General features: G+C 42.1%; 1 protein-coding gene across 2 annotated transcripts in view; it reads right to left on the bottom strand.

Annotated features, from left to right (window-relative positions):
* The window catches only part of LOC122805531, a 2,823,268-nt gene that overhangs the window by 434,520 nt on the left and 2,367,131 nt on the right, over positions 1–21,617 (bottom strand). For both annotated transcript variants that reach the window (XM_044075738.1, XM_044075739.1), the window contains one exon: positions 2,026–2,099. In XM_044075738.1, the coding sequence (XP_043931673.1) occupies positions 2,026–2,099 (74 nt within the window). The remainder of the gene's footprint in view (positions 1–2,025; positions 2,100–21,617) is intronic.

Raw genomic sequence — 21,617 nt, 5'->3', positions numbered from 1 at the left:
GGATCCTGGAAACTATCGCCCCATAAGCCTGACTAGCTTGGTCTGCAAAGCTATGGAAAGGATCATCATGGACCTCATAAATAAAGATATTGGGGACCTACAGACACTAGATCCTACCCAGTTCGGCTTTGTTAAGGGCAGATCCTGCCTCTTAAACCTGGTTGATTTCTTTGAAACAGTCACCAAGGCCATTGACGAGGGAAGGTGGTCCACACAGCCTACCTGGACCTGCAAAAGCCTTCGATACAATACCCCACTCGGGCATTATAGATAAGCTCACCAGCTTAAATATAAACCCCTATGTCACTAGATGGATTGCAAACTGGCTCAAGGACAGAACCCACATGGTTAGAATTGCTGTAGCCATGTCAGACTCCAAACCAGTTACAAGTGGTGTCCCACAAGGCTCAGTCCTGGGACCTCTCTTGTTCGGTATATATTTCTCGGAGGTACAGGCCAACACGGAAGGACTGTGGCTGACCAAGTTCGCAGATGACTGCAAACTGGGTGCCATAATCGACTTTCCAGCCGACACAAGAATCCTCCAAAAGGGCCTCATAGAAACAGACAACTGGTGCCAGAGCCATGGCCTCAAGCTAAATGCCAAAAAGTGTATAGTCATCCCCTTTGGCAAAAACAAAGTGTCAACAAATTATCACATAGGTGGTAATCCAATAAGTACAGAAGAAGTAATTAGGGACCTGGGGACCCAAGTTGATAGAAATCTCTCATTTGACAACCACATGGCCAAAGTGGTTAGAAAAACATTTTATATAGCCCACCTAATCATGAAGGGATTCACATCTAGATCAGGGGAGGTCATCGTGCCTCTTTACTCATCCCTCATCAGGCCCATAATTGAGTACAATGCCCCTTTTGGGATGTACCTTACCAGACACCTGCAGCAACTGGAAAGACCCCAAAAGTACCTCACCAAGAGGATCAAAGGGCTCAAACAGATGCCATATGCTGCCCGGTTAAAGAAACTCCAGCTCTACTCAGTGGCATACCGCCTGTTCAGAGGCGATCTGTGCCTGACGTATAAAGCCATGTCCAACCCGAATTAATGGACATGCTGCACCTCAGAAAATCCAAATCCCATCGAGCTCACGCTCGAGACTTGAACCTCAGCACTGAAATAAATAGGGCATGCTGGAGGGACAGATTCATAACCCAGAGGCTCCCTTCACTCTGGAATAAAATCCCAGTCCAGGTTAGGCAGAGTCCCTCATTGACTCTCTTCAAGAGAAATCTTGATGAGTGGATGGGAGATCATAGGTTTACCCCGGGTATCACTTCTGTGTCACTGTTAGACAGAAGCACAGTATACTAACCTCGAAAAAGGGCATAGCAAAATAAATTTAAAATGGGTGGCGAAAGCCAAACACATTCTGGCTAGGCTTATAAATGCCCTAGGGCAGATAGCCTAGAATGAACCTATGAACCTATGAAATAAATAATACCAAACAAAACAAATTGCAACATACTGAAGTAACTAACTCTGGAAGAGGCAGTAACCTCCATAAGTCGCACATTTACTTCTTGTTCAGCCATAAATTAAGTACAAGCTTATATGACTTAGAAATCAAAGGTCAGAGTGATCCAGAATGGAAGAAACAACATTTCTCAAAGAGCTACTTGCTTGACCACTGACATCAGGATTCTGGCAGGCTACAGCATTCCCCTTCCTCTGATCAGCTTGAAATCATGTCAACTTCTGGTCATAATGTTATACAACTGTGTCCCTGCCTTTTTTACAGATGCCCAGCAGTTCTCATGACTTTTCTAAGGGATGATAAGCCCTGATTTCTGTTTACTTAGTCACTGCTTGACAGCATAATTGTGGGCATGGGAAGGAGTCATGCCCAAAGATGATTAATATCAAAATGAAAGAAAAAATATATATTGTTTGTATGAGACATTATGTTTTGAAAACTCATACAAGGAAAATATGCAACTGGTACTGGCTCTAATGCTTGCACGCTGTGTTGAAAAATACTTAAAGAAAAAGTACTACTAACTTACCTTCTACAGCCATCAGTCCTCTCAATTCCCTGTTCAGAAGATCAAACCGTCGTTCTAGGTCCTGCTCCTCCTCTCTAATAAAGTACAAAATATAAAACAGATTATTTGAAATGTGCAGGACAAACTTTTTCATACAAACATGCTATGTTAACAATTCAAGAGAATTGAAGGAACACATTCAGCTTCTGCTGTATTACTCGTCCATTTATTATTAACCCATTTTGTACTGTTAACAGATTAGTTACTTAATGTGATATAAATTAGACACACCTCTGAAGTCTTATCACATTGCTATTACTTTCTGGTTAATAGTCCTCTAATGTGTTTATGCAGAAAATGGGCAGCACGCCCTGACAGGTACGCACCTCACCAGCAAATCTATCATAAAGAGACATAGACAGACAGAGGGGGGCGCAAAGACAAATACACACACACACACACACACACACGCACACGCACACGCACACGCACACCCACACACACACACACACACACACACACACACACACACACACACACACACACACACTCAAATGTCAGTTAACATTCCTAGGATCAACATCCATCCATCCATTCTTTCTTAGTTCCAGCACACAGTTTTCAAGAAATACCAAGGGAGCAAGAATAAAAGGGGCTACCACCATGGCTTCCACTATGATTCGAGTTAAAACTAATAAAGGAATAAACTGGCTGATCACAATTTAAACTAACAAATAATTACAACTGTCTTTTGCAAGGGGCAAGCCCATTTACACTCCTGACCTGGGGGCAAGCCCAACACATCTCCAAATTTATATATACCTACTTCATAATCGCGCCAACAGAAAGAAGGAAGAAATTTTCCAAAAGAAAGGAATGACTGTCAGCATGCACTTACAAACTACACAAAGAGACAGGTAATTCAGCTCTGATGAGTTGAACTTGACCAAATACAATTTCATCCACTTTGCATTCAACAAGGTGTAGGGAAGCTGTTAATGTGCAGTATCAATATCTTTTCCACATCCAATGATAAAAAATAAAAACAACAACAAGAAAAAGGAAGCAGGAACAGTGTATGCACAAAACTGATGCTATTATTTTTAAATCAAAAGACCAAAGATTACTACGAATCTTGGATTTGAAGATGGCTAGACAACTAAGTGTGCTATAATTCCATGTGAAAAATATTACATTTGTTCTTGGGTAGCAGGACAATACCAATTTCCAAAAATTAAAGTTATGTTCATTAAGTGTTCTACAGTCCAATAAGTAAAACTTAACACCGTCTGATTTGTGGGTAATGGTTTGGCAAAAATTAGTGAAAAGCTATATGAGTCACTGGCAGAACGCAAGTAATTGTCAATATAGTGTTATCTAAGTAGCAAAACATAACACTGCAAGTTTTCTGGTGAGTGGTTGGGTAGACATTAATCTTTTACTGAATGTTCATAATATAAGTACTTATACTATGACATATACTCACTGCAGTACTACTGGAAACTTGTTAAAACTTCTACAGCAAGAACTTGTATGTTGGGAAAAGTGGTGTAGGTGACTTCACCCATACCATCCTGTCTGAATGTATGCAAGACCCTTGCCATTTAAAAGACAATAATTTATTTAATACATTTTACACAGTTCCTCTTACCCATCTTCATCTCTGCTAACTACTTACTTACCTGTTATGATAATTTGAGTGGCAACTTTGAAGGGCTCAAACTGTCATGAAAGTACAGTTGTGCAAATAAACTTACCATAAAAACAGATGTCCTAATAGATCGATATTGCAGTAGCCTAAGCTAAATGGGCACTGAGGACTGGCCAGCTTTCAAAGCTAAAAGGTGCCTTCCATGCATTCCAACTGTCAGAAGCCTGAGTTGAGCTCCATATAAGGACAGTTGAAATAAACTTTAGATTTTTGCTTAGACAGGAGGCAAGATCCCTGATACAACAATGCTAGGAACCAAAGCCAACAGTATACTAAGGGGTGAAACATCCACATCCTGGTGAGATAAAAAAGAAAACAAGCAAAAAATGGGCCTGTGTGTGTGTGTGTGTGTGTGTGTGTGTGTGTGTGTGTGTGTGTGTGTGTGTGTGGGTGGGGGGGGGTTTAAGGTGAGTTTACTTAAACAATTGTCCTAGTTCAGTCACAGACCATTGTTGCAGTAGTTTAAGTTAAATGGATAGACTACTACATCTTAAAAACTAATAAAAGACTGGAGGCCAATAAACCAAGACTCCAGGAGCCAGTGGAGAATAGTCACAGCAAAGTTTGTTCTCGAACTAGAAAAGGAATTATATTTGTATTATTTTGCAGATGTGTTTTCAGAGTTTCAAGTCACTACTCCAGAATACTCCTTGATTACACCTCTTTCCAGAAAACTATCAAAGAAGCTAAAGCCACTGTGGAGCAGGACCGTATGCTGACTGGAAGTGGTCTATTATGCTGAGTGCAACAAAAAGCAACAGTATGAGACTACCACCTGGAAACAGCCAGTTTTGACACTGGTTGTCCTGTCCTCTTTCCTTCATAGGAGACAAACAGCTGATCAGCTTTGCTGAAGGCTCAAGTTTTGTCTAGGTAGTATCTGAGCTATGTGTAGAATTTTTTCTCTCTTACTCTTGGTTTCATTAAAGAATTCAGGGAGATGAATAGTCTTGCTTAAAGTACACGATGAGATGACTTTCAGCAAAAAGGATTAGTTCTCAAGCAAATCTTGTACTTGTGAAAATGTGATACTCATCATAAGTACTTGTAACTCAGATAAGCTAAGGCAAATGGAGACACAGTAAACTTTTCAAGTACAAAGTTATAATGGGTATGCAACACCCTTTTGAAAAACTATCTGACATCAGCAGAGTTAGAATGGGGATCAAAGGGCAGACAGGCAGAAATGGTAGACAAATGCACCTTGAAAGAGGAATAAGAATGGCCTTTGGACAGTAACTCACACAAATAATAAAAAAAAAAAAAAAAATACAGCTGGGCATGATGAAAGTCCAGTTATTTAACTGGCACTAGACAGAAAATCTTTTTCACTTGCACATATATGCTTTTCACCCCCTTTAGCACCCGCTGCACTTTCCCAGAAAACTGTTACCAAAATGCTGTTAAAATTCTGCCATCCAGGCAGTTACATGAATATTTTTTAGTTCAGGATGTACCAAACAATCCTTGTCTTTTGTGATGAAAAAACAATCTGTGGGGAAACGAGGTAATTGCCCTTTGCTTGATTGAAAACAAGAGAGAAAGTACAGGCATGCAAGTCAACTTACCACAACAGTAGATGATTGAATAATCACTGCTGAAATAGCTTAAGCTATATGAGTTAAGCCAGCTAAAGATATAACAGCAGGCCAGTTTCCAAAACTTTCAGGCACCTTCAACACACCCAGACTATTAGGCAGCTTGATATGAGCTGTCTAAAAAAGTCAGGTTTGGGTGCCAAGCTCCTCAGAGCTTTCATGACAACTGAGAGAGGAAGGCTTAGCCCTGAGAGGACACAGCTAGGAGTAAACAGCGGCTAATGCAGCATGATCATATGAACATCTACTGTTATGGTACATTTAATTTCACAACTGTACTATGTTCATAATACTGATCACTCCTGCAGTAGCCAAAGCTATACAAATACCCTAGTTTACATTTGGGAGGTGGAAGGGGATAGACTTAGCAAAGCCTGATCTAGACCTAGTGAAGGAATCAAGATTGTAGTGCTTTTTAAAAGTATGTACAATGGACCAAGTTGCTGCTTCTAGAGCACTTCTAGAAGCCAACCTTTTCCAAAAAGCAAAGTAGATGAAACCAAGACCCTGACAGAGTGATCCTTGCCCCTAAATTGAATAGTTTTGCTTTGGTAAGAATAACAAAAGGTAATAGTCTGAGGCAATCATTTGGAAATAATTTGCTTTGATACAAGTTGCCCCTTTTTCTTAACTTCACAAGAAATGAACAACTGATCTGAAGATCTGAAGGATTTTGTTCTGTCAAGATAGTGATTGAGTTGTCTGAGGACATCCAAGGTACAGAGTAACCTTTCACCCTCCTTTTTGGGTTCAGAAAAGAAAACAGGGAGATGCATAGTTTGGCTTAAAGTAACCTCAGAGACCACTTTAGGGAACTTTAGGGAACAAAGAAGGATTAGTTTTCAAGGAAACTCTGTCTCTGTGGAAAATGAGATAGGGTTGACTCACCATAAGAACTTGCAACTGAGGTACTCTTCTTGCAGAGGTCACAGCAATCAGTAGAATAGTTTTACATGTTAAGCATCTCAGGTCAGCTAGGTCAGCTGGTATAAATCAAGCAAGTGTAAAAAAAAAAAATTAAGATCCCGAGAAGGAGTCACCAGTTTTCTTAGAGGTCTCATGCAAAATCCCTTTCAAAAACCTTTTCACATGAGAATGCACTGAAATAGGGGGTTCCATGGGCAGACATGCTGAAATGACTGACAAATGAACCTTGATAGAGGAGTAAGGAAGGCCATAGGATAGTAACTCACACAAATATTGTAAAACCAGAAAAACACTATCCATGAATGGATGCAGGTTATGTTGGCACTAAACTGGAAAACTGTTTCCATTTGCTAATGTATGATATTCTAGCAGGAGTTGTTTTTACCTCCATTAGTACCTGCTGCACATCCTCATTAAACAGGTCAACAACCCTACCAGAGGTGACAGCATATTGGACCTGGTCATCACCAACATGGGCGACCGGTGTTCCACACCAGAGGTCAACCCCTCGCTGGTTAGATCTGACCATAAACTAATCACTCTGGATATCCACATTCCATCTCCACCCCCGGTCAAAGAAACCACCGTGAAAAACTTTTCAAAAGCAAACTTCATGTCACTAAAGACCGAGGTGGAAAGTTTCAAATCCCTCATGCTAAAGAATAATGCTGCCCAAGCTGCAAAATCCTTTACTAATGCACTCTACGGGCACCTACAAGAATGCATGGATCGTGCTATCCCAAGCAAAACCAAGACTCACTCCTCCAAGAAAAGGAAACCAGTCTGGTGGACCCACGCCATAAACAAGCTATACAATGGAAGGAGGAAACTAGTACAGAAAAGAGAAAAATCCCAAGAGGGGAAGACTTCCCTGATCAGTATCAGCAAGAAACTATGATCCCTCATAAAATCATCAGCTTCGAAAGAAAAATTGCCAAGGACTCCAAAGATAACCACAAGGCATTCTTTAGCTATGTCAAGAATCTAAGTGGCAATTCTCAGATCTGCTCGGAGTTTGTGCAGAATGGCACAAAATACAGTAAACTGACTGATATCGCCAACATCCTGGCAGATAGGTTCAGTGCAAACTTCACCCCCCTCTCACCCCCAAAAGGGCCCATAACCATACTAGAAAAATGTAGTGCCCCTGAAATCACAGACACTCAGGTTAAAACAGCACTCTCCAAAGCCAAAAACACAACATCAGTGGGACCAGACGGTGTCCCAGGCTGTGTCCTACATGAGCTCAAAGATGAACTAACCCCTCACCTAAACACACTGTTCAAACTCAGCCTCTCCACGGGCTACGTGCCCATAGAGTGGTGCATAGCAACGGTTATTCCGCTCCATAAAGGTGGAGCCACAACAGACCCTGGGAACTATCACCCTATAAGCCTGACTAGCTTGGTTTGCAAGGCTATGGAGCGCATCATCATGGATCTCATTAACAGAAACATTGGGAACCTCCAAACACTGGACCCTACCCAGTTCGGCTTTGTTAAGGGCAGATCATGCCTCCTAAACCTGATGGACGTCTTTGAGACAGTTACCAAGGCTATAGATGAGGGAAAGGAGGTCCACACAGCCTACCTAGACCTCGCAAAGGCCTTCAATACCATTCCCCACTCTGGTATTATAGACAAGCTCACCAGCCTGAACATAAACCCCTACGTCACGAGATGGGTTGCCAACTGGCTCATGGACAGAACCCACATGGTAAGAGTTGCGGGAGCTAGGTCTGACTCTAAACTGGTTACAAGTGACGTTCCCCAGGGCTCAGTCCTAGGACCTCTCCTGTTCGGCATATACTTTTCAGAGGTACAGGCAAGCACAGGAGGACTATGGCTGACCAAGTTCGCAGACGACTGCAAACTAGGGGCTATAATTGACTCTCTGGCTGACACAGACATCCTCCAAAAGGCTCTCACTGAGACAGATACCTGGTGTCAAAACCATAGCCACAAGCTAAATGCTAAAAAGTGCAGAGTCATCCCCTTTGGAAAAAACAAAGTACCCACAAATTCCCACATAGGCGGTAGCCCCCTAAATACAGAAGACAAAATAAGGGGTCTGAGGACCCATGTAGATAGTAATCTCTTATTTGATAATCACATTGCCAAGTGGTTAGAAAATCATTCTATGTGGCCCACCTAATCACAAAAGGGTTTGCATCCACATCAAAAGAGGTAATTGTGCCCCTCTATGCATCACTCATCAGACCCATCATAGAGTACAACGCCCACTTGTAATGTACCTTACAAGACACCTGCAATAGCTGGAAAGACCACAGAAGTACCTCACCAAGAGGATCACTGGCCTCAAACAGATGCCCTATGCAGCTCGACTGAAGAAACTCCAGCTGTACTCGCTGCATACCGCCTACTCAGAGGTGATCTCTGCCTGACATACAAGGCCATGTCCAACCCAGAATTGATGGACATGCTCCAACTAAAGAAAACCATATCCCCACGAGCTAGGGATCTAAACTTCACCACAACAATAAACAGGACGTGCTGGAGGGATAGGTTCCTGTCCCAGAGACTTCCCATGATCTGGAACAAGATTCCAATCTACATTAGGCAGAGCTCCTCACTAACACTATTCAAGAGAAACCTTGATGAGTGGATGGGAAACAGGAAGTTTACCCCGGGGATCACTTCAGTGGCTCTGCTGGACAGAGGCACAGGGAACTAATCTAAGGGGGCAGCGAAAGCCAACACAATCCAGTTAGGCTTATAAATGCCTTTAGGCAGATAGCCTAGTACCTACCTATGAACCTATAAAGGGAATCAAAACCTTATCATCCAGGCAGTCAGTTGAAGTTGGTTGGGGTTGGGATGTATCAGACATCCCTGGTCTTGTGTGAACAGATGCATTCTGTAAGTGAGCTTGTGGTAATTGTCCCCTGGCATTTTCAAAAGAAGTGAAAACAACTGTTGCCAGGGCATGAAGCGAGTCACCACAATGATAGAACAGTTGTGTAAGAACTTACCATAACCACAGATGTCCTTCTCTTCCATGTTGCAGTATTCATAACCTTAGGGAGAGGCTGCCTGCAGCACCGGACATTCGGCCAGTATACACAAGGCTTAGAAACAGGGGTACGTGTGACATTGCATGCAGGGGCCATAAATTGACGTAGGCTATATCTGTGACGTCTGCATGTACCCAACTCAGAACTGACTGCCACACAGAGAGAGACCTCAGAAGCAGAAAGACAGAAAGAAATTATAAACCTCCCAGACACACAAAATCAGTGGTAGGTAAAACAAAAAAAAAACACAGGTACTAATTTGTCCAAAAGGGAGGGAAGGTGGGTAGGACTGAATACTGCAACATGGAAGAGAAGGACATCTATGGTTATGGAAAGTTCTTACACAACTATTCTATGCCCTTCTATTCTCATGTTACAGTATTCATAACCTTAGAAAGAGTACCACAGCTCTTTAGGAAGTAACATGGGAGGTAGTTTGGGGAGCAGAGTCTATGAGACCCTGCAGGATAGACCTAGAAACCCTGTTCTAGCCCTGGAGATCAAATCCAATTTGTAATGCTTGGTAAAGGTATGTACAGAAGACGAAGTTGCTCTGGTTGAATGGGCCTTGACAGATGAACTCAACTGCTTTCCAAGAAAGGAATAGCAAAAGGCAATATCTTAAAAATCCAAGAGGCCCTAGGATGAAAGTAGACAAATAATTGGTCAGACTGTCTGAAGGGTTTTGTCTTGTCTAAGTAGAACCTTAGTTGGCTAAGACCATCCAAGGAATGTAAAGTCCTTTCTGAGGAGTTCTGTGGCTGAGGGTAAAAGACAGGTAAATAAATGGCCTGGTTTAAGGAAATTTCATTAACTACTTTAGGCAGGAATGAAGAGTTTGTTCCGAGACAAACCCTATCTTTATGAAAAACAAAATATGGAGGAGAAGCCATAAGGTCTTGGATCTCAGAGACCCTCTTGGCAGAAGTAAGGGGCACTAACAAAACTGTTTTCCACTAATTCTCCACTAACAGAACTCCTCAGAAAGGACTTTACATTCCTTGGATGTTCTTAGTTAACTAAGGTTCTACTTAGACAAGACAAAACCCTTCAGACAGTCTGACCAATTATTTGTCTACTTGGTGGATTGTGGTGAATTGACTCCTTATTTGAAGGATTTTGTTGTTAATTTGGGAGTGAAGATGGACAAAGATCTGTGTTTTAGGGGTCATATAAATGGGGTTGTGGCATCCTCCTTTTACCAGTTAAGGCGTTTGGCTAGGGTAAAACCATTTTTGTCTAGACGTGATCTTGAAATTGTGGTGCATGCATTTATAACTTCACGTTTAGACTATTGTAACTCTATTCTATTTGGAGTGAGTCATGGTGCCTTAGCCCATTTACAGCTTGTTCAAAATGCTGCTGGGAGATTTTTGGAAGGCAAACGTAAGTTTGATCATGCTATGCCCATATTGGCAGCTCTACATTGGTTACCTGTTTTTTACAGGATTCGTTTTAAAGTTTTGTTATTGGTTTTTAAAGCTCTGAATGGTTTGACCTCAACATATTTGTCAGAGACATTGCACTTTTATGTTCCTTCTCGGGCACTTCGTTCAGAAGATTTGTTCTTGCTTGTGGTCCCGAGGTCACGATTAAAGATGCGGGGAGACAGAGCTTTTTCAGTTGCAGCTCCAAAATTTTGGAATGAGCTTCCACTTTACATTCGGCAGTCTTCTTCAGTGGCAGTTTTTAAATCAAAGCTTAAGACTTACTTTTATGAATTGTTTTTTAGCAGTGTGGGATGATTGATTATGTTTAATGTTATTTTTTGTATTTTGTGAAGCACTTTGGTGGCATTTATATGTCTGTAAGGTGCTATATAAATAAATAACACAACCAAAGCCAAGGCAGAAAATGAAACAAATAAAAGTAAAAAACCACCAACTTTAGGTACAAATAAATCAGGTCCCAGAAAGTGCAGCAAAAGAAATTTAATGTCCACTGCGTGTCAGGTACAATAGCAGCAAAAGAACGGTGTCCACAAATTCACAATACGTTTGTTGAAACACAACGTTTCGTCATCAGCTTCATCAGTAATGACCACCAGGGTAGAACCTTCCCTTATATAATACATTTTATGCAATTAACATTTGAATTAACCAATCGTATTGTAAAATACAAAATTTTTACCCTAAATGTTTTAATTAATAAAATCACCATAAAAACCAATGAATATGTTTAAATGTAATGTTAAATGTTAAATACATATATATATATATCAATAAATACATATGTTAAAATAGAGTTTAATATAAATTACTTAAAATGTTTTTGAATTCTTTCACTGACAGTTCAATATACTATTCCTTTTATGTAGTAGTTAGCACCATCTAGTGGTTGATTGCAAAAACACAATAAAATTCACAATGAAAATTACAATAAACAAATAGAGAAAATTTTTAAATGTTAAAAACTACTAATTGTATTACCTGAAAAATTGATTTTAATGAATTTAAATAAACTTGTCACATGTTGTAAAAGTTATTTAAAATTCCCTAATAAAATGAATATTACCCATATTAAAATGTATTTTTAGTGAAACTCTTAGAGCTTTGCTGCCCTTAATTTAAGTACTGGTGCGAGAGATACCATATCATTTAATCCCAGGTTTCTACCTGAGTCAAGTATAAGCTGCCAGTGTAACTCTCTATATTCAATCAGCGTTTCCCACATACCACCCCTGGGGTTATGTGGAACTACTTCAAGCACAAAAAATTGATAACCTGTTGTTTGACATTTCATAGAATGTTTGCTCAGTGCATTTTTGTCTTTTTTCATTCTGACATCATAAAGGTGCTCATAAATCCTTTGTTTGAGCTTCCTCTCGCTTTTTCCAATATAAAAGGAAGAACATTTCTTACATGTAGCGATGTAGATAATGCCACTGGTATCACAATTTGCAAAACTGTCCAGAAATAATGTCTTATTTCTTGCTTCCAAATACATTGAGCTACCAGTCTGTAAATAGGTACAATAATTGCACCTTCCGCATTTAAATAGTCCTTTCTTTGGTTTACTTTTCTCACTTATTCTGTTTGATTTTTGACCATTCTCTGAAATATTCTGCTATATAAATAAAATTTGAGTTGAGTTGAGTTGTGTAATAGAATTTAAGATAGGATGAATGGGCTGGCTCAAAAGAGGCCAATGTAAGCTTTTCCAGCACAAAGTTAAGGTACCAAGGAGGAGGGAATAGGCTTACGAGGAGGTCTTATGTGAAGGACCACTTTCAGAAACAGCTTGACCAACCTAGAAGCTAGAGGTGGAGTCAAGGGAAGGCAAGCAGAAACAGCAGAGAGGTGCACTTTCACTGAGGAGTAAGTCAGCCCTGAGTGTAGTAACTCACACAGGTAAGAAAGGAGCATTGGAACAGAAACTTGAAATGGGTCCTGTTTCCTCTTGAGGCACCAATGGGAGAATAATTTCCATTTTAATAAATAATTTCTCCTGGTATTTGGTTTCCTGACCTCCTGCAGGGCATTGAGTATATCCTCTGAATAGAGGTGCCTAAGGGGATCAGAACTCTATCACCCACACTGTCAGTTTGAGATTGAGAAGGTGGGAATGAATAAGGGATCCCCTGCCTTGTGTGAGTAGGTCAAAGCGGTGAGGTAACCTGCAGTGATTGCCCTGGGCTAGAAGGTAGATTAGGGGAAACCAATGTTGTCTCAGCGAGAAGGGAGTCACCAGCTGGATTTTTGGTTTGTATTCTGTATTTTCAGGAAGACTTTGTGAACCAGACGAAATGGAAGAAAGGCATATGAGAACATTCCCTCCCACGAAAAGGAAAAGACATCCACCCTCCAGGCTTGTGGATGGGGAAGCCTTGTGCAGAAGAGGGGCATTTGTCTGTTCTGGGAGGAGGCAAACAGATCTGGCTGAGGAATACCTCACCTGTGAATTAGATCCAGAAATAACCCACTGTGAAGCATCCATTCATGGGAGGGTGTTAAGGTTTGGCTCAGGGTGTATGCCATCCCATTGTCTTCTGATGGGATGTAAACTGCCTCTAAGTGAATATGTAGTGCTACTGCCAGGAAACAGATTTGAATAGAAAGACTGCAAAGACGGTAAGACTTTGTTCCTCCCTGTTTGTTTATATACCGCAGAACTGTCATGTTGTCTGTGATGACCTTCAGGATGCCTGGCAGAAGGATCTTTTGAAAGGCCTGTATTGCCAAGGAGAGGGCCCTTAGCTCTTTTAGGTTGATGTGGTCCTTCCTTTCTTGAATGGACCACTCCCTCTGAACTTTGTGCTGGTTGTTGGCATGGTGTAGTATAGCCTCCAAGCTAGCTCTGATGTGTCTGTGCAAAGATGCTGTTTGGGTGGAGCGGTCAGCAAGTGTACACCTTGACTGAGGGTAATGGTAACAATCCACCATGAGAGCTCCCTCTTTAAAGAGGGAGAAGAGGAAGTTTTGTTTCCAAGGGATGAGAGTGTTGGCTCCAAGAGTTTCTCAAGACCCACTGAAACTTCCTCATGTGCATCCTGGCTAGAGGGATCATGGGAATCAAGGAAGCCATGCATCCTAGTATTCTGAGGAACTCCTTGGCTGAGAAGGTTGGTAGAGGTAGCAGGGAGTGGAAGAATGGAGTGAGAAATTCCACTTTCTGGGGAGGGACAAAGACTGATATCAAGTCTTTCCTTATCCTGCAGCCTAGAATAACAAGATCTTGGGAAGGAGCCATTTGAGACTTTAGGCAATTTACCATGAAGCCTAGGCTCTGCAAAAACTTGCAAACCATGTCTTAGTGTTGGGATGGGGTGAGCAGATCTTGGTGCAGAATAAGGAGGTCATAAAGTAGGGATACATTTGTATGCCCTGCGGTCTGCAAAGTGCAATGACTGGGGTTAGACACTTTGTGAATACTGTTGGAGCTGTGGACAGCCCAAAGGGTAAGGCAGAGAACTGAAAATGTGAAGACCTCACTGAGAAACGTAAATATTTCCCGTAAATGGGATGAATATGGATTTGTAGGTAAGCATCCTTCAGATCCAGGGAGGCCATGAACGCTTGCTGAGGAATAAGGGGACGAGGTGCTGTAATGTGAGCATTTTGAAGGTAGGCATCTTGAGGAAGAGGTTGAGGTGGGATAAGTCGAGTATGGGTCTCCAAGGCCCATCTTTTCTGGGAACCAAAGACATCCTTGAATAAAACCCTTTGGCTAACTGATCCTCTGATACTTGTTGTATAGTTCCCTAAGAAAGAAATTGGCTCAGGATAGAGGGGAAAAATGGAAGCTGATTGGGAGGAGGTTGAGGAATTCCCTGGAAGAGTGGAATAGTCCACCAAATCATGAAGTATTCCCACTCAATGATGGAGAGCACCCACTTGTCTGTGGTCATTTTCTGCCAGGAGGGTAGGGAAAAGGTTAGGCATAGGGATGGGGAGGGGGTGGAACTGGGTAAGGGATGAGAGTCATAGTGGAGGAGGCCTATCTGGGCTTGGCTGCCTCTGAAAGGAAGACGGTGTGGTGCTGGTAGAAGACCTAGGAACAGATTATTTCCTAGGATGTCTCTGTCCCCTGAACTGAGTTGCAGAGAGGTGAGAGGACTGCCTCTTGACAAAGCTAGGCTTTTGAGGGTAATTTCTATGGAATCTGCGAACAAGTAAGACCAGTAAATGTTTTAGATTTTATAAGTCCTTACCTTTTTCCTGCAGAGACTTAAATAGCTCTGCAGTGGGAGCTCCAAAGAGGGCTTTGTTGTCCAAATGGGCATCTAGCAACTTAGCTTGGACATCCAAAGTTAAAGGTTGAAGTCTAAACCATGAAAACCTCCTTAACACAGAACCAGAAGCAGCAGACTTAGATGAAACTTCTACAGTGTCATAGCTGCACTTAGAGTGTCTGGTCACTTGAGAAACCACTCAGTTGGGCCTTAGCTGGTGAATCTGGAACCTCAGACAGAAGAGTAGAGACATTGTTCAGGGAATATAAAGCAAACTTAGCCATGTGGGTCTGATAATTAATAGCTCTAATGGCCAAGGTGGAAGAAGTATATACTTTCTTCCCCAACCTGTCCATAAATTTACTGTCTTTATCAGTAAGGAAAAGGGAAGAGGAAGGCAGTTGCCTGAAGGACTTATCTGCTGACACTGCAATGACTGCTGGATCTGCTGGAGGATTCTTGAAAAGGAACTGTCCCTTAGCAGACACTTTATAAAATCTGTCTGGTCTCTTAGAAGCAGGAGGCTGTGACTCTGGGCTATGAGAGGCAGCAGAAAGAGCATCCTGGAATGCTGGAAGTAAAGGTGGGACTCCAGATGGTGAGGGCTGCAACATCTGCAAGAGTACAAAGTATCTCTTTTTAGTCTCAGAAACATCTGGGAGCTCCCACTTGAAATGTTATCTAACCAGGGAAATGCTATCCCCAAAAGGAAAAATCTTCCCTGGGTTGGTCAGGAGTAAGGGATTCTTCTTCTTTTGGAGTTACAAAATCTTTAGGGCGTTCAATCTGAGAGCAGTAAGTTGAAGACTCATCTGAGGAGGAAGACTCCTCCTCAGATAGTACCTGTGGAATAACTGGTAGACCTGACTGGGGCATCTGGGACTGGGGAATCTGAAAGGCCTTGAACAGAGTCTGGGAAAAGATCTCCCAGAGTGGAGTAGGGTCTTTTGTGCTGTGTTTCCCCTTCTGTTTTCTTTTTAAAGAAGTAGAAGGAGCAGTAGTAGGCCTGGGCACTGATGTTACAGTGGATGGCAAGGTAGTAGTAGGCCCGTTCCAAGCCATGAGTCATGGTTCCCCCTCACCATCAGGCTCTGATGGTTTAAAAACCTCAGAGGATGTACTTGGGGTATCTGCTGAACCAGCTTCCATTTTGGTTCCCATTTGCAGCGCAGTACCCAACATCCAGAGCGATTCTGGGCTGACACTCACCTCGAGAATCTCACCGGACAACTGAGGCCTAAATTTCTTGGGCTTCTTCCTAGGCGGCTCCTCAGAGGTGCCCGATCCACTTTCCATTACGAATGCCAAATGCTGGAGACACCGATTCTCTAAATAAAGATTTAAAGCCACCAGACAGCATCTAAGGATTTTAGGAACAGAAGATTGGCAAATGTTGCAGGATTTGGAATCGTGACCAGCCCCTAGACAAAATAAGCACTGCTCGTGTGAGTCCTTATGTGTAATTTATCTTCCACAAGCATACTTTCTTTTTCTAGATGACATGCACATCTGAAAAAGGCAAAGAAACAAAAAAATCTCACAAGGGTACTTATCTCAGTGCAGACAGCTGGAAAAACAATAATCAAAAACGAGTGGCCAATGTCGAACAAATGCTGGATTTCCGAGACTAGTGATCAGATGTCTGAAACACACTGCAGCAAAAAAGTTTTGAGTTGGGTACGTGCAGACGTCACAAATATAGCCTATGTCAATTTATGACCCCTGCATGCAACGTCGCATGTATCCCTGTTTTTAAGACTTTGGTATACTGGCCAGACGTCCGGTGCTGCACGCAGCAACTCCCTAAGGTTACGAATACTGCAACATGAGAACAGAAGGACATCTTGACAGATTCCTTCTGAATAATCAGAGGTAGCCTGTGTATTAGTGGAAAGGGTGGAAAAACATTCAGGAACATTCCTGTCCAAGGAAATGAAAAAGTATCTGTTTTCCAGGACTTCTTGCATGGAGTCCTGGAGCAGAATTTTGCCAGATGATTGTTCAGACAGGAGACAAGAGGTTTACTTAAGGAACTCCACATAGATTGATCAAATCTCAGGAGACCCCTTGATCTAGTTTTCATCTGTGTAGGCCTGCCTTTGTCCGCTTAGTCTGTCTGCCACACAATTTTGCTCTGATGAGATATAGGATGCCTGCAGAGTGAGATTGTGCTGATCACCAAAGATGATTCAGACAGCTGAATGCTTTGATTAGAGAAAACAACTCTTTTATATTTATGTGCTTGGCTTGCATTTGTCCTTGCAGTCCCAGATACCTTGCATTTTTATCCTTCTTGATGCTGCTCACCAAGCAAAGTCCGAAGTGTATGCGGTGACTGACTGCCTGCTTTTGACTGGGGAGGAGGACAAGGGTAGACCTGGACTTACTTGTCTCCTCCAAATGATTTCTCTTCTCACAGATCTCAGAACTGGAATTTGAAAAGAGAAAGGGTGCTGTTACTGGGACCAGACATACTTCAGATACCACTGTACCTTTCTCATGTACAGTTTTGCCAGAAGTATCATGGAATCATAGATCCCATGGGACACAAACTCCTGAGGTATTCTCTTGCAGATATTGAAGTCTGAGTATAAACTCTTGAAACAGATCTAGATATAGATCTATTTTTTTCTGTAGAAGAAAAGCTCTTTAAAATGAGGTGTCTAGCAGACACCCAGGAATACAATCCTGTGTGATGGAGTCAAAAAAGACTATTGAATGTTATCTTGGAATCCCAACCTGTATAATAGATCACTCACCCAAGTTAGAGTTTCCTGATACTTTGAAAAAGACTCAGAAAAGAGAAGCAAGTCATAAAAATAAGGAAAGCTGTGGAAACCCTGTAGCCTGCAATGAGCTATAACTGGAGCTAGACACTTTGTGAACACTCTTAGTGCAGTCGATAGTCCAAAAATGGTAAGGCAGACAACTGTCATTCAGACACACAAAATCTTAAGAAACACCTGAAGTTTGGATGAATAGGAATGTGATGATGAGCATCTCTGAAATCTAGTGTAACTACAAAATGTGGAAGAGGAAAAAGGGGTAACAGGTTTTGTAGTGACAGCATTATGAAAGAAAGATCTAGAACTGATCTCCAGGCATTTTCTTTGATAGCAAAAGCATCCTTTAATAAAAAATGTTTCCACATTAGGAAAGAGAAACTGGTTCTATTACTCCCTGAGCCATTATATCTTGAAGGACAGAGGGAAATGGAGGAGTCCGTTCTAAAGGATGAGAAATTACTTCCTGAAAGGGAGGAATTTCCTCCCACAGGCATCTGTGACCTTGATGAATAATATTCAGAACCCATTTGTCTGAAACTATCTGTTGTCAAAGAGAGAAATCGAGATTCAGACTTTCTGGAAGGGATAAGGGACTGCCAGTATGGGAGGGTAGCAAGGTCTTTTAAACAGTAATTCTGACTTGTTTTTTTGTTTTGGAAGTTCCTGCCCTCTTTTTGAACCCCCTTACCATAGCTTCTTAAATGTTTGTTTAGCAACATTTTGGTGAGACTGTTTATTTTGTTTCTTGCTAAAAGTGGATGATGGGGTAGAGAATCCCTTGGAAAATTTGGTAAATGACAGCTGAGAGATTTCCCTGAATCAGCTTACTCCTTTCATCACATTTTCAATAACCTCTGCAGCAGACAGTAGACAAACTGACTCTCTATCTAAAGTGAAATTTAAAATTTAATTTTTTACATTATCTGGAAGGTTCTGAAAATGCAGCAAAGCAAACCTCCTCAATACAGTACCTGTGGCCCTAGCCCTGAAAGAAGTATCAAGATAGTCATATACACACTTTAAACAATAAGTTGTGATGTGAAATGGAAGACACCAAACTATTCAAAAGAGATTTCTCCTCACAAGAAGAAACTGCAGACAAAATATTCCTCATGTTTTCACAGTTAGACAGAATAAACCTTAACATATGAGTCTGACAATTCAAAATTCTGAAAATCAAAGTTGCAGAAGCATACACTTTTCCCATACTTATCAATTACTTTATTATCCTTGTCAGAAAGGGAAGGATTGGAATTAACTAAATGTTTAGCAGCAGTAGGATTAATTAAAGCTATTCCTGCTGGATCAAGTTAGGGATGATTGTATAAAAACATCAAAGACTGAGGAACCTTACACAATCTGTCTGCTTTTTTAGGGGCCGCAGCTAGTCAGGGAAATTGTAGGCAGTGACACATGCATCTTCTGATGCTGACAGCACAGGAGGGATGCGAGAAAGTTTTGGAAATTCCATTCAGAGAAAGAAAATCCCCCCACAGGCAGAATCAGATACTATGATCTCCTCTGAGTCTGAATCAGTAATCTAAGGAAAAAAAACTCTGCATTTATCCCTTCATCTTCTTGTCTAGATCTAGAATCATGAATCTCTTCAGGAAAACAGGAATCTATTTTTTCTTTCACCATAAACCACCATATAAGAATGATCAATAGTATGAATTATACACTGAGCCAGACCTAATACAGTACTCCTGTTCATGGAAATTTGAATAGGCTCAATGACCATGGGTCTAAGAAGGTTGTTAATGGCAGCAACTTCCCTGGGATGGGCACAACAGTTTGACTAAACAGGAAAGTCCTCCCTGCCCCTTTTCCCAGGACTGACAAGACTGGCTCTCCCTTGCCCATTGAGGGGGAACAACAGCTGTAGAGGATGTGGCTAACACCCAGTCTATAGTGGCTGTAGGTGGAACACCACAAGGATCCGGGGTAAAAAATGAGTGGTCTGAGGAAAGTACAGTTGTGTTCATTTACCATAAATGTAGATGTTCAGGTGTATTCACTGTTGCAGTCATCACCTGTGGGGTTATCCCTGCTGGGGTAGCCCTCGGCTGGCCCGAATACCAGAGTCAAATGTTTCTCTGCATCGGCTGCAGTTACCTATAGTCTTACATCAGGTCGTCAGTGCTATAAAGCAAGGCAGCTGACGCCATTACATCATTTTTTTTGCCCTAACCCATCAGAAGCACAAGGAAATTTGGTAAAGTGGTCCTGGTGGCTAAAGCCACCATGGGAAGCTTATGTCCCCATAGGAAAAGAGGATATAAGGGGGAAGGAGGGAGGGAAAGCAGGACTGCAACAGTGAATACATTCAAACATCTACATTTATGGTAAGTGTACACAACTGTACTATGTTCTTCATGTTTCATTTGCATTTATCACCTGTGGGAGGTTTCCCAAAGCTAAGGAGAGTGGTGGAAGGATTAGTCAGAGCCCTAGGCCTGGGTCAGCAAGCCCTGCAGAACTGCAGAGGCAAATCCTGCCCTAGCCTTACAGAAAACAGGTAGGTGGTAATGCTTTGTAAAGGTATGGACAGAGGTCCAGGTGGCAGCTTTCAAGATGTCCCTGGTGGGCACTCTGAGGAATGCTACGGAAGTGGAGGCTGCCATAATGGAATGGGTATGAATAGACCTAGGGGGTGGCTTCCCATGTAGTCTGTAGCAGAAATAGATACAGTGTGATATCCATTTGGAAATGGTTTGCTTGGAAATGGGTTTCCCCTCTGCTCCTGCAGCAAAGCTGACAAGAAGCTGGTCTGTTTTTCTGAAGGGTTTAGTATGGTCCAGGTAGTACCTGAGCTGTCTGTGCATGTCTAGTGAGTGAAGAATTCTTTCCCCCTTGTTTTGAGGGTTAGGAAAGAAGGTGGGTAGATGTATGGCCTAGTGGAGGGTCACATCAGACACCACCTAGGGCATAAAGGAGGGGTTAGTCCTCAGGGAGACCCTGTCTGCATGGAAAATGATGAAGGGCTCAACGGCCATGAGTGCCTGAAGTTCTGAAATCCTTCTGGCTGTGGTGTTAGCTAGTAGGAAAACAGTTTTCCAGGAGAGGTATCTCAATTCTGCTGAAGCAGCAGGTTTGAATGGTAGTAAAGTCAGTTTTTCTAAAACATAATTCAGGTCCCAGGCTGGCGTGGGTGGCCTTCTGGAAGGTCTGATATTAGAAGCCCCTCTGAGGAACTGTTTAATTAAAGGATATGAGAAGAGGGGCTGGTCAGTCTCAAAATGGGCTGAAATGGCTGAGGCATGGATTTTAATAGAAGAGAAGGAGAGGCCACTATTGAGTAACTCAGCTAGATAGTCCAGGATAAGAGGGATGGAAGGTTGTGAGGTACTGCCCACTCTGGACTGGCTCCAGGAGCAGAAACTTTTCCATTTCCCTGCATAGGATATTCTGGTGCTGGGCCTCCTGGACTCTGTGATAATATCTGGGACCTGTTTGCTTAACAGGGACCCCTTGTTTGCTTTTAAAGTATTATCCATGCTGACAGTTTGAGAGTGTGCAAGTCTGGGTGCAGTATTTCCCCCCCACACCTGGGTCAAAAGGTCTGAGATCAGGGAAAGCTGCCTGTGAGGCTGGAATATCAGGCTGTCCAGTAAGTGGTACCAATGCTGTCTGGGCCAATCTGGAGCAATGAGGATGGCCTTTGGTCTCTCCTCCCTTATCTTGATCAGTACCTTGGGAATAAGGGGCACAGGTGGGAATGCACACATAAAGAGGGAGTTCCAGGGGAGGGTCAATGGATCCACCTTCCACGCTAGGTGGTGATACTTCCTGGTACAGAATTGTTTCAGCTGATGGTTGAGGTGAGAAGCAAAGAGATCCACCTCTGGAGTTCCCCACTCCTGAATGACTTGCAAAAATATTTTTC

This window comes from Protopterus annectens, chromosome 6.part1 (genome assembly GCF_019279795.1).
Source record: "Protopterus annectens isolate FY-2018-M chromosome 6.part1, PAN1.0, whole genome shotgun sequence".
Lineage (NCBI taxonomy): Eukaryota > Metazoa > Chordata > Ceratodontiformes > Protopteridae > Protopterus > Protopterus annectens.
This window is presented reverse-complemented; position numbering and strand designations above follow the sequence as displayed.